Source organism: Notothenia coriiceps, unplaced genomic scaffold, assembly GCF_000735185.1.
Source record: "Notothenia coriiceps isolate Sejong01 unplaced genomic scaffold, NC01 NC01_scaffold00037246, whole genome shotgun sequence".
NCBI classification, from domain to species: domain Eukaryota; kingdom Metazoa; phylum Chordata; class Actinopteri; order Perciformes; family Nototheniidae; genus Notothenia; species Notothenia coriiceps.
The window spans coordinates 3,864,903-3,878,801 of NW_011369947.1; the positions used below are offsets into that span (position 1 = coordinate 3,864,903).

Sequence of the window (13,899 nt, forward strand, 5' to 3'; positions counted from 1 at the left end):
TCTACTTTTTTTTGGTGGTCCTTCAATTATATTTGAAGTTGTCTATGGTGAACAACAGACATTCTTCCAAAAAGGCTGATAAATATGGGTTGGCAGCCAGAAAACATATCATAAATTATAAATATCAGGGGACACAAAAGGCTCAAAGTGGAAAATGGAACACTGACTTCCGTTAACCAAACTACTGTAACAGATCTTCTTTGATTCAGTTGCAGTACTTTGGGTTTGTGACTCAAAGATTAGTCTCTGAACTAAAAATGTAGACGATTGAGAACATTCCAAAAATGTGGCCATAAAAAATGAACTTAAAATTACTTTTTCTAAATGTAATTGCTTAAAGACATGTGACAATATATTAATAGAACCCAGATATAGACGAATAAATTATACAGCCTCTGAAGCTGCAATGCAATTACAATTTCAAACAAATTGGCAGTGACCAATCATATCGCCTGACTATCTGGGGCAGAGTGGTAGTTTTTCAAACAAGGGAAAAAAGAACTGAACTGAACAGAACAGAAGTATGAGTAATTGTTTCCGGTACAGAGTGTGTGGATATAAACTGTGTGTGTATGTATGTGTACTTAGCATAATTCAAATTATTCTTTTTCAGACTGCACCTTTATCTTCTGTCTGAGTGCATATCCATGGCATTCTTAATGGCTGGTTAGCAAGAGCAGTCGTAATCAACTGAAGACATTTTGTTACTTATTTAAGAAACTTCATTAGCTATTCTTCTACTCACTGTTATCCTGTGACCAGAGTCTTCCTTGACACGTGCATTTTTAGGCTTGGAATTGAAGCAATAAAGGGCTCTATTTGTCAGATTTTCAATCAGGCTCATGGGGACCTTCCGGGGTTTGTTCTCCATTAAAAATAGTCCTCTTACAGAGCAGTACATCGCTTTGTTAGACTCCAATACATCCTTAATCATACTCAAGTATGCTTCTCTTTATTCCAAGGTCGGATTGAAAAAAAAATCTAATTTCCACCCAAGGCAAAGGCCACTCATTGCCAATGCTTTAATTGCATCAGAAATAGACCAGGTGCTCCACAGCAAACATGGAAGGAATTATCAGCAGAAGGAACCGGCATATTAAAACTTGTCTTTTCCACAGGGAGGATACGCCTGGATGGACGTAGCCCCAAGTCCTGATGAAAGCAAATGGACTTCTGGAAGACCAAGGACAATGTGTGGAAGTGTGTGTGTGAGGTTTTAGTTTAGTTACATCCCATTGAAGAAAACAGATACCAACTCAGTGACTGGTGTATGGTTTTGCAAACACCCACCAAACCAAGCTTAACCTTAAAAGAAACATTACAATGTTTTCAAAGAAAATACGACCAATGCTTAGCCAACAGGCCCTAGCAATGATGAAATCAAGGCAGTGGGGTGGCCTGGATACGCTGCAGCCATAGAATTGGACCCCCCCCCCCCCCCCCCCGATGCATTAGGCTGTGCTGCTCAGCTCCTCTCCCCTGCAGACAGTGATGGATCTGATTCATTTCAATGGTGGCCTCCAGTGCTCACTCCCATTCGGCTGGGTGACAGTGGCAAACTGGCGCTGGCTCCCCACATATCTGCCCAGCCGACATAGGAGAAGGGGGGGGGGGGAAGAGATTGCCGGGAGCCTATGTCGACATTTAACTTTTCTTATTGCAGGGTTGCAACTGATCCTAAATTCTACATTTACCTTCTCATCTTTTCTCCACTATGAGTACATTAAAATCTCCTCAAGTGTTTTAATGGCACCTATTCAAACCATTAGGCCTTGAGAAAACACTGCATCTTCAGCTCCTTACAGTGTTAATGGGAGTGTGATTTATGGAACCTAAAATGCACTGTTACATCTCAATCTCCTGCTATCTCATGGCAACTGATGTTGAAGTAAATGTCAAGTTATTAACACAGTGTTTCTATAAATGGATCAAAAATGTTTAACCTGAAAATATAATTATTCCACAAACAAACTGTTGGTGTAATAATGACAGTAAAACAAGTTTCTGAAAAAGTGTTTGTGTGTGACCTTAACTGTCTGCTCACTGTCAGTGTGTCTACCTGTCTGCCTGCTGGTGAGGGATTAGGAGGACAGGAGAGTGACTGGACCGAAGTGATAGAACTCACTGAACCTTAGGGCTGAGCTCTCCCCGCAGGGACATCTGTCCTCTCCTCCAGATTGGACAGGGTAGGGTCGAAGCTGTGTAGACTGAAACCAGCTCTGTGTTTAAAAAAGGCATGGGGCTCCGTGTCGCTTTAGGTGCAGGTTAATCTATGAAATATATCAATCTTTTTAGATCCGTACATTTTAATGGTTGTAAAATGCATTTATAATAAATTGTATGTATTATAATTAAAAGGTGAACAATAGAAGTATGAGTGTACATGGTAATCTTACCCTGAGGGGGACGTCATATTTAATTGCAGCTAAAGTTAGGGCATAGTTAAATATTTTGTGAGACGATCCAGTGTTAGTTTTTCTTTCTGTGTTGGCACTATTAATGCTTCAACAAAGTTAAATGAATGACACAGTAGAGTTTTTTCCATGCGGTGCTGTTGTTTCTTCTGAGACCGGACAGAGCAATTGGAAATGAGAGTTCATGGCGAGAGGATTTAACTTTGTGATGGTGGAAAACATAGCATGGTGAACAGCTCATAGGGTAATGCATTTTGCTGAGGAATGTTTTGTTTTTCACAGAATAACCACAAATCCCATTAAACCTGCTGCTTCCTTTTTAAGATAAATAGCAGTTACCTTCTCGGTTAGTGCACTGCATGCCTTTGTTTTGACAAAAAAGAAAAGGAATAAAATAAGGTCCTGTTTTTGTGCAATAAAGCAATCCAGCAGATGTAGGCAGAGATCTCCTTACACAATTAAGAGGGATGAACCAAGAGGCAAAACTGTTAGAGTAAACGTAATGCAGCAATGTATGAGTAATACCTGTGAGAATTCAACTCCACTCCCTGGCTGTATTTATCCAATGTTCTACCTGTTAACTATGGAGCACCACATGTTGGGGGGTAGGGGAGGTGATAACGGACATTAAAACACGAAGAAAAACAAGCGCACAGAGCGTCGGGGGGGTGCTCTGTAGTGAGACACAGAACACTCGAAGGATGAGGGCTTGCAGAGAGGGTGAAGGGCAGAAAAGGGGGGGAATGGGGCTCTGTGTGGTACTCCAAACTGACACACAGCCACGGGACACAGGCTCCAATTAGAGTCACTGCAACACTAATCAAACCTGATCTACAACCTCTGGCTGCAGGGTGACTGATCGTGTGTGTGTGTGTGTGTGTGTGTGTGCGCGTGCGTGCGTGCGTGCGTGTGAGTTGTGTTCAAACATGTATCCCCAACACTGAAATAAACCATGCTTAGTGTTTCATATTTAGCTAAATCAGGTTTGCATTCATTTAGGTTTTCAGTCCAGTATGTGTAAGAGTGTAGTTATAGAAAGGTAGGCTGGGATTAGCTCAATGTCACAATGGGCATTTCATGAAGTTGAAATCCCCTCGCCTCAATATTCTTCACTTTTGCCTTGTGACAAAAATCCACCAAGCTGCAATGCATATTCCGTTATCTGTCTATCCTACAGTGGTATTCCGCAGGCCTGTCAATCATAACCCAGTGAAGTGCTTCTTAGATATCATATCAAGGCCCACCGTGGGCAAAAAAAAGTCACATAGAATGGGGGGAAATGGGACTGTTTGAAGATTTGCATGATGGTGTGGTCGCTTCCTTAAAGGTCCTCCTCAAGCTATCTCAAAGCAACAATAATCTATAGCCAATGGCAATGTAGACGATAGCTACTCTCGTTTATCATTCAGTGCTGTTGAAATGTGGCTATCAGTCTTCTTCATTTAATATGTATTCCACTCGTACGTGGATATGAATTGGATCATGCATGTGTGTTTGTTGAGTTTTGATATACATTGTGTATCTTGTGATGTGCACACATGAGGGAACTGAAATGTATGCTTCTTTGAGAAAAGGCAGCTCGTTCTAAATAGAATATTAGAATAAAGTAATCCCGATCTGACTCCTTGTGATGCCTCAGAGCGTATTATTGTGACTCCTCCCTGAGAGTTACCCTTACCTCATTGTTTTTGGACACATGCCGGGCCACGATGAGCTGAATCATCCCTCGTATGTTGCCCTCAACAGACATGGATGTGCGCAGGGTTTCCATGGCGTCCTGGTTGGTCATACCATGCAGTGACTCCCCATTGATTGCAATGAGCTGGTCATTGACTCGTAGACGGCCATCCTGCAGACAAACCCCATCACAAAAAAGTTAGATCTGAGTCATAAAGTTCTCGCATTAACATATTCTAAATACTGACTGTTTGCATTGATCAATGGAACAATTTGAACTAGAACGACATGTACATTTGGCAGCTGGGATAACATATACACCTTCTCCTAAAAAATCCCAATAAATACAGGAGTATGATCACTATCTCGTTTCCCTATTTTGTGTGTTATTGGAAACATTTTGAATGTCTACATTATATGACAAACAATTCAAAACTATAACAACTCAAATTGAAAAGTGTATGGGTATAATACAATGTATTATTCTTCAGGATAAGAACATTCACAATATAGTAGTTAAGCCACTTAAACAGTGGGCTCCATGGATCTTGGTAGTCCACCGTATCCTTGTACTTATATGTAAGTAGGTCCTTAAGTTACACTAAAGGCAATGAAGGCAATTAATAAAGTAATGGTCGAATTGTAAGTGAGTGGGAGCAATGTAAATGGATGGGAGTGGTGACTTGCCTTGCTAGCAGCACCTCCATTAATTATGGATTTAACAAAGATGCCCAAGTCAGCGTGGTTCTCCTTGGACCGGTTCCCCTTGACGCTGACCCCCAGGCCTGCTGAGCCAGAGTCACTCAGAGGGATCTCAAAGGTCATGAACTCCTGTGTACCATCAGGGGTTAACACGATGTCGTCTTCTTCTGCCTGCTGTGGGTATTATTAAAGAGGGAGAGCGAGAAAGAGAGAACGATAAATAATTTGTTATGGCTTTGGAACATCTAAGAACAAACAGTGGCAATGTAGTTGCTACATTGCCACTGTTGGATTCAAATCTATGTGTGAAGTATACAATTCCAACTTTAATTTTGGTAAAAACAATGAAAAACTAAGTTAAAAAAAATATGTAAGAGAGAAAAAATGAACAGAAAATGAAATAACTGGGATGGTGAATGACAAGAAAATGATGAAGCAAGCGGGAGACAAGATAAAGAGGAGAAAGATGAGGGAGCAGGAGAAGAAAGCGAATGGATGGCAAGCATGTCACAAACCTCAGGGCTGTCAGCGTCAATTGGCCGTACTGTCTAGCCGAGCGCTGCTAATTCCTGTCTACCGTCATGAGCTCAGTGTAGGAGCAGTGGGGACAGCGAAGAACTTTGAAAGCGCCAGGTAGCAATTTGGTGCTCAAAAAAAACACTGGGTTCCTTTGAACAACACCCCTTTGAAGGATAATTTGTGACACGTTAAGAACACGACCCTCCTTCCCCGAGCGATCCATGGGCCTTTTGTTGAAAATTACCATAGTAGCGTTTTGTTGCAAGGCCTGTACTGCACATGTTCATGCCTGGTACACACACAAAATGGCTCATTTTAGCTGCCAGAGAGGTGTGAGATAGAGTGTTGAGGGTCTAGCACCCAGCACGATCAATTCAGCTGGAAAATAGTCCATCAAACAACCACCACAGTCTGTCATACAATTTCCACTGGTATATAACAATGAGCATATGCAGCTAAACAAAAAGTGGAGAATAGGTGTGAGAAACCTGAGGTATAAAATAAATGGTATTTCCGTTTGTTGACTTCAGTAAAACCTAATCAAGATGTTAAAATGTTTTTTAATTATTTTTGTTCAATTACTTTTGAGCCATGGTCGACATGCCTTGGCTGAGTCAATGTTTTAAAACCAAAAGTGTGTAGAATGAGTGGTTACTTTCCCTACAGATGTTCCTATACATGCCTGCTCAAAAGTAAGATTGAGATCTGTAACACTGTGATTGGCCAGATTGTACAGTACATGTGTAGTTATTGCCATGGCAGCCAAATCCACATGAACAATGCTGGCGGTGAGCGCAATCAACCCCAGAAACCAACCGCAAGAACCCTTTAAACAGACTCACATCGATACATGTGGGCACACACACACACACACACACAGCCAGATGGATGGCAGCCAGGTGTGTGCCCTTCACAGCTGCTCGGATAAAGAGTAAAGAAAGGGAAAGATAGAGCATAGGGTGTTTCTCTTTTCTTTTTCGGACACTGAGGAGTTATTAGGATGCAGCGGTGCGTTCAGGTGGAGGCTCTTTTCAACACCCTCTGACTGAGCCCCTATTCTCCAGACAGCCCAGCTACCTGCCCCCTTTTCTCCTGCTTTTCTTCTCCAGCTTTCAAAATAGCAGTACACCTGTCAGTACAACCTGCCAACTGGGCTTTGTCCGTGACTGGACCCACAGTCAATTCCGCTCGCTGGAATCCATTTAATCGCGCTGCATTTCAACACTTCCGTTTCTATTACAGAAATCACCGGCTCTTGTCAGGAAATGACCCTTTTCTTCCCCTCAGACGGCTGAATGAAGCAGATAGGGCATAAGTGCAGGTGTAAATATAATGCATCAGCAATACTTAACTTCTCATTCTTGTTTTTAGCATGCTTGAATTTTCGCTCCAAAAAGCAGTGATAGCCATATCATATATTATATTATATTATAATTATAATTATAGTATTATATTATATATTATATATTATATTGAAGTAACTTTAACTCAACTTGTGGAATCAGTTGGTTACCAATGCAGGCCCATAGCAACGCAGCACAAACAGACTGTACAATTTCCATTTTGAAAAGAACGCTTGTGCATGAATGGCCTTGTGCGTCATTGGCAGGGTCAGTCTGTATCTTTAATGAAGATGTTTTATCAAAAGAAAATAAATAAATAGTGGCTATGAGTTATGTCCCTGGAGAGGCTTTTAGCCCAGCATTTGAACATAGTAATACATTGGATGAAAACAAATACTTTGGATGGACCCTGTCAGAGCATCTGTGTGTGTGTCTCTGCATGTGTGTGCGCTCTCCTCCAAAATGATGACAGAATAACCACCCACTCAGAGCTGTGTTCCGGGAATAGCGGGCCGAGGCAGAGAATGAGAGAGCAGTGTAACATTTTCATCAGACAGGAACAAGCGCCGCTAGCCAAGAACGAGTTTGTCAGGCAGCTTGACAGGCCTCGTTGCACCGACTCAGCTCAGGCAGAGCTGGATTTAACTACCTCTGAACAGGGGAGAAAGTCACCTCATTGTTCCAAGCTCAGCCCCGTTTATGCACCTGGGACAGAGGGAACAAAAGCACTGACAATAGATGAACTGATGTAAAAGCACTGGAACGGTTGCATGCATAAATCAAAAAAGCACCAGGATTGTTTTTATTGATTTGAAATATGTCTGTGTTATCAGTGAAAAAGTCAAATACAGACCTATACATTTTTCTCCAGAGGAAGCTGCACTTACTAATGATGGTTGAATGTTTCAAACGTCCCCTCTCCTACAGTACTTGCTGCAAAGTCATGAACAAACTACCTCTGACTTTGAAGACATGTGTCCTTGAGTTCACAAGAGATTTCTGATATTTGATTGTCCCCAGTCAAATATCCAGCTCACATATCGCTTTTCCCTTCATAAAGTAACGCTGTGTTCATCGGCATCATTTAGGTTTATTTGCGGTATTCACGCCATGAAGGTGGAAGGGATTACTTTAATTGAGATACTAACAAATCTGTTTCATCAACAATGGATTAAATGACCTATAATGCTGCAAACCAAACGTTAACCATCCTGTTTTTTGCAGTTGAGTGTCTCTAAAGTCTTATATTTGCTGTCATGGTCGAACCCCAATATATATTGTTGGTTAAAACTACGGTGCATAAAAGGTCCATGCTGTACCCAGGTACTATTCATTAAGGTCAAATATAATGTGAAACCATCTTAGGTAGTCAAGAGTGGTTATAATAGAATTATTCATATTATCTGAATAACTCAAGTGACTGCCCACTTGGCCAGCTCATCACAAAAGAAGCCAACGATGTTCTCTTTTTTCCCGCTCTGACACAGCTATGCAGTCACAGTCCATTATACGATTAAGTCCTTTATTAATTAACACTGTGACGGGGTGGCAGCCATTAGTTATAGTCTATTGTCCAGGCAGGGGGGGGGGCAGAGAGGCAGCATTTGAGCAGAGGAGGCCAGGGAGAGAAGATCATTGCTCATCAGTATAGCAAAAGAGCCGTGTCTGGTTAATTGGCCTTTTTGTTTTGTTTCTACCTCGCTTAACTTGTCACCTACTAATAAGAAAGGTGTGTCAGAGAAACAGAGCTACAGAACAAGAGTAAGATGCAAGGGAGAAAAGGGGAGAGGGGAAGAGTGCAAATGAATCACACTTTCTTCTATTCATACATAACTCAGAGTTCTCTGCACATCACTGCCTAAAACAATTAACACCGCTGGAAACGTCTTTCCACACTTGGCCTTTTTTGGCGACATAAAGGTCATTGGAAATGAATTTAAAAAGGCTAAAAGAAATCAGCCAAGGGTGTAATTGCAAAAGTGGTGCATGGGTGATAAGTATTGTAACACAAATTTCCTCTGGCTGTGTTTTTCCCTGCAACATTTTCCGACAAAGGGGCAGAATATTAAATACCTCTAAGCCTAAAAACAAATCCAGTCTTTTTCAGGTACAATGAAGGGCTGAGAGGCGTTTCTGTTACAGAGCAATGAAGGACATGACCCGCACTGCTAGCTGTGGCAGGATGTAAGTGTTTATAAACTAACTTAACACATTTTGACTTGGCTCTGACAAACTGGGACTGTTACCCTTTGGGGAATTTCCAACGGGAAAGCTCATTTGGCTCATTAACAAAACAAAGTCAGTTTCTATGAGGGCATCTGAGGCCATATCTATCTTGATTGCTGCAAAGGCATTGTGGCTACTGGCTTGTAATGAGTGCACTGCTTGGATCTTAAAGTGGACCTATCATGCTGAAGAAGTGTTCAAATCTGGATCAGTCTGTATCAGATCCGTTGCAGCCCCTTTTTAAAAGATTTGGGTATGGAGGAAAATAGAGAGGGTTTTGTTTTCTGACACTTGGTGAGTTCCCTGGAACACCGGGGACACATATTCATGTATAAAAGACGTACAAAAGTGCATTTTGCATGATAGGTCCCCTTTAATGTAAGCAACAAAACAATGACCTGTTTTCAGGCGTGAAACTAGATGTTTCTGCGTACGATTGAGGAAGCGATTATCTGTAATCAAAGATAGCATCAAGAATAAAAGTGTATGTACCTCGAATTGCCTTGTGTTGAAAGGTGCTATATAAATAAACTTGCCTTGCCTTGCCTTGCATATGTATCCAAGTGTACTTTGAAACTCAGAATGTTTGCAAATATGTTTCAGTCGAACCACAGTATAGACGCACATCATGAAGCAGATGCCTCTCATTTCAATCTAATGGTCTATGAAAAGAGCTTTGCTATGTCCAACTGCACATGTACACTTCAACCCATTATGTGTTCTGGAAACAGACGCTGAATCCCCTTCGGAAGAGTGACTGTGTCGCCATAAGTGGCCTTTAACTACCTTGTTTATCGGCATTGCACAATGCTGCGGTGCACCCTCTCTTTCTCTGCACTGACAGCAAGCATAATTATGGAAACAGCTGTTGAAAAGTGCTAAACGAAAACAGGTGGCGCCGACTAGACACGCTCGGAAATCGTTAACCAGGCTGGCATTGTCTTCCACCACGCTTGGCAGCATTTAATTATGACGGAGCACGTTTCTGAACTCTGCGCCTTGATCAGAGCATCTTTCTATAGGAGCCAAATTAATAATGTGGGAAAGACTCATCAGCATTCTTGAAAAAGGAAGGTGATAAACAAAAGAAAAGCACAAAGAGAACAGAGGAAAAAATGGTAAAGTCTCTGGCCGTTTCTCAATCTCGAGGATGCTGGCTTGGTAGTCGCGTACTTCCAAGTCACTTCCTTCAGAAACAAAGCAAGTATACTTCCAAGCCACGGCTTCGGAAAACGAAGAAGAATGGAACAGGCTAACAAGTGTGCCACTCTCTCTAACGGTTTCAACATAAACTGTACCGAAAATAAATACCTCACGATGTCTATCTAATTATGAACTTGCTTTACTTTCACGGAACACATCTGTGGTGATAACAAATGTAACAAAGTAACATATTTACCAACACATGTTCTACGCCACTACATACTTACATTTAAATGTGTGCTGCGTCGGTTCAGCCATTCTCCGCAAGGGATTTTTGAAATTGGTCCGTGCGCAAAGCATTGTGGGGATTTTAAGGACGCGAAGTCTACCCATGTGCAGCCTCGAAATTTCCCCCAAAACCAAGGACGCGGCCTCGGTGGAATTCCAAGTATGCTGGAGATTGGAACAGTACTTCGGCGGCACTCGATGACGTAGCATCCTTGAAATATTGGCTTGGAAGCCAGAATCCTCGAGATTGAGAAACGGCCCATGTCTTTATTGGCAAATCATGCATTTTATCAACATCTTAGAGGTAACCTGCTGCTCTGTCCATGTGTTACAGATCAAAATAGTCCAACAAGCATCTATTAATCACAAACCAAGACAACGCTAACTCTGTTCCATTGTAAAAAGACAAGATTAATAGATTATATAATTGCTATAGTTTGCATGTTTAGTCAAAACCTCAAAGCAGTAAATATCTGTTAATCTAAATGGTCAATTTGACTCATAACTGAAATAAGCTTCGACCCAAATATCTTCACCAATTATGGAAAGTCCTGACCTATGACTCATATCCAAACAAAAACACGAAACTGTGTTTAGAAGATCAGATCAGACTTCCACAGAGTTTCTTTTGCAAATCACTCAAACAAGATTGTATGTGTGTATAAAAGCATTTCAGTAAAATCTATAAGTCAATGAGCTCTTTCTCTGAGTAAAGCATTGTAAATGTGACTTCTTCTGTCTGGTGTTTAGTCTTTAGTCCTCTCAATCCAAAACACAAGTTTCTCCTGACCGTCAGTTCCTCTGCAGCGGAGGCAAATGTCAGTTTTACTGCAAGAAGTGTCTTTCTGAAGCATCGCTTATCAAACTTCATGCATTTTTTTAAAGGTTTTTTTCTTGGCCCTTAAAAAGCTCTAATATCCTTTGCAGAGAAATCAAAAGAATAATATCAGTCTATCCAAAAAAGAGATTGCCAATCAGATGTCAGCTGATCTACAAGATTGATATAGCTCATCACTTAAATTAGCTTTAACTTAAATCTCATCTCAAAAAGTGGAAAGTCTTGGGAGATGATTCATATCCAAATTGGTAAACGATTACCAAACTAAGTCTTAATAGTTTTGGTCCAATCTAAAACTTCTTCAAAACGTTTTCTTTGCATTTCATTAAGAACTTGTATAAAAGCATGTCTGTGAAACCCAAAAGCTCTGCTCCCGGTCAATGAACTCTCACTGTGTTTAGAATTTTCTATCTCAATCCTCTCAATCCAAACACTTCAGCCACCTGGAGTTTCATGAGACCATCAGTTACTTTTCAGGGGGGACAAATCAATTTGACTCACTTATTATTTTACTACTTTTTGAAGCACCCCTCAGGTTGTTCCACCATGCCATCCAAAGAAATGTGATGTCAGTCCATCCAAAACAAAGACCGACAACCAGATTAAAAGTGATCTAGATGATTGATATAACTCAGAACTGATATTCGTTTTGACTTCAACATCGTCACCAAATGTGGAAAGTCTTCATATATCATTCATATCCAATTGGAAACATGAAACTGTGACGGGCGATTAAACATCGCCCGTCTACGTCCATCCCTCTCTCCCACTGCTGCCGAAACCCTCATCCACGCCTTCATCACCTCCCGTCTGGACTATTGCAACAGCCTCCTCTACGGTTCACCTGCAAAAATCCTCAACAAACTTCAATATATCCAGAACTCCGCCGCCCGTCTACTCACCCACACCCGAATCCGTGAACACATTACACCCGTCCTCATCAAGCTCCACTGGCTCCCCATCCCCCAGAGAATTCAGTACAAGATCCTCCTGATGACGTACAAAGCCCTCCATAACCTGGCCCCATCCTACCTGACTGACCTCCTCCACAGACACACTCCCACTCGCTCCCTCCGCTCTGCCACTGCCAACCTTCTGTCCCTCCCCACCCGGACCAACCTCAAGTCTTGGGGCGACAGAGCCTTCTCCGTTGCTGCACCCACCCTCTGGAACTCACTACCCCAATCCATCAGATATTCTTCCTCCCTGACAGCATTCAAAACATCACTCAAAACCCACCTGTTCAACACTGCATTCAACCACTGACCACCCCCCTCCCATAACTCCCATCTTTACATACTTTCTTTTCCTTTCTTACGGCCCGTCCACACGGCGGCGTGTGTTGAAGCTTCAACGCTTCTTCCCATTCACTTTGAATAGGGGGACGTCACGCTTTGCCGAACTGCATTGTGGTTCAGTCCCTTCGCGTTGCTCGCTTCAAAAGTTGAGAAAAGTTCAACTTTTGAAGTGTCGACGGAAGCGTCAGCCAATGGAATCATATGCCAGTACAAGCTCTAGCCAATCAAACCGCGTGCTTGGTTGTGATTGGTTGTTGGTCGAGTTTCAGACACGCCCACCGGCAAGCTTCAACGCACGCCGCTGTGTGGACGCTGCGTTATCCATTACTTGAACATTAAGAACGTGTATTAAAGCTTTTCTGTTAAACCTATATGTTCGTCTCCCGGTCAATGAACTCTTCCACTGTTTTGAGCTTGGGAGATGATTAATATCCAAATTGGGAAACGATTACCAAACTAAGTCTTAATAGTTTCGCTCCAATAACTTCTTCAAAACGTTTCTTTGCATTTTCATTCAGAACTTGTATAAAAGCATGTCTGTAAAACCCAAAAGCTCTACTCCCGGTCAATGAGCTCTTCCACTGTGTTTAGAATTGAAAAAGCGACATGTCCTGTCAGGTTTTTTAATCTTAATCCTCTCTAAATCTAAACACATTCCACTTAAACAACCTGAAGTTTCATGTGACCGTGAGTTCCCGGCTTGGAAGTGGTGGCAAATGCATCTTTCTGAAGCATCCATTAAGTAATTACCCAATCGTATCCAAAGAAATAAGACGATTGATATCAGTCCTTTCGATAAAATGATCAACCATTCCAGCGTCGGAGCAGCAAGTGTTGAGTTTTTGCACATTTCTACGTCTGAAAGTTCTGGTGCTGGATGCAACACTGATTCAGATGAAATGTTGTCTCAAACCACGTTCCCTGCCGAGGCTTAATTCTTCCTGTAAGCCGTCCTGATTTTGTTGATTTAGCAACTTTAAGAATACCTCAGGGGCGGATTTGTGGAAACGGATACCTGTTTGTTGGATTAGGGTTCTCAACAGCGCGCCAGAAGTCAACACTCCTCATGCAGACATCAAAGAGACATGACAAGAAATCTATGAATATATTTCGTTTTCCCACGTCCTCATCTGTCTTTGAATGTTGCATGAGTCGCTGTCAGTGAGTTCATCACCCGGACTATGTAATTCTAAACAGCTGTTTGTGTGTGGATGTCTACGCATGTAATCCTGTGTATATGCGGTGCGTACGGGTGTGTGTGTGTGTGTGTGTGTGTGTGTGTGTGTGTGTGTGTGTGTGTGTGTGTGTGTGTGTGTGTGTGTGTGTGTGTGTGTGTGTGTGTGTGTGTGTGTGTGTGTGTGTGTGTGTGTGTGTGTGTGTGTGTGTGTGTGTGTGTGTGTGATCGTCGTCTCCTACTCGTACGTACGTACCGTACCGTACCGTACCGTACG

At 42.0% G+C, this 13,899-nt stretch overlaps 1 protein-coding gene across 1 annotated transcript in view; it reads right to left on the minus strand.

The window, feature by feature from the left end:
* Positions 1–13,899, minus strand: part of LOC104966303 (partitioning defective 3 homolog) — a 198,068-nt gene that overhangs the window by 132,169 nt on the left and 52,000 nt on the right. The window contains exons 9-10 of the mRNA XM_010795490.1: positions 4,779–4,967; positions 4,093–4,263 (exon numbers count right to left, since the gene is read on the minus strand). Of these exons, the coding sequence (XP_010793792.1) occupies positions 4,093–4,263; positions 4,779–4,967 (360 nt within the window). The remainder of the gene's footprint in view (positions 1–4,092; positions 4,264–4,778; positions 4,968–13,899) is intronic.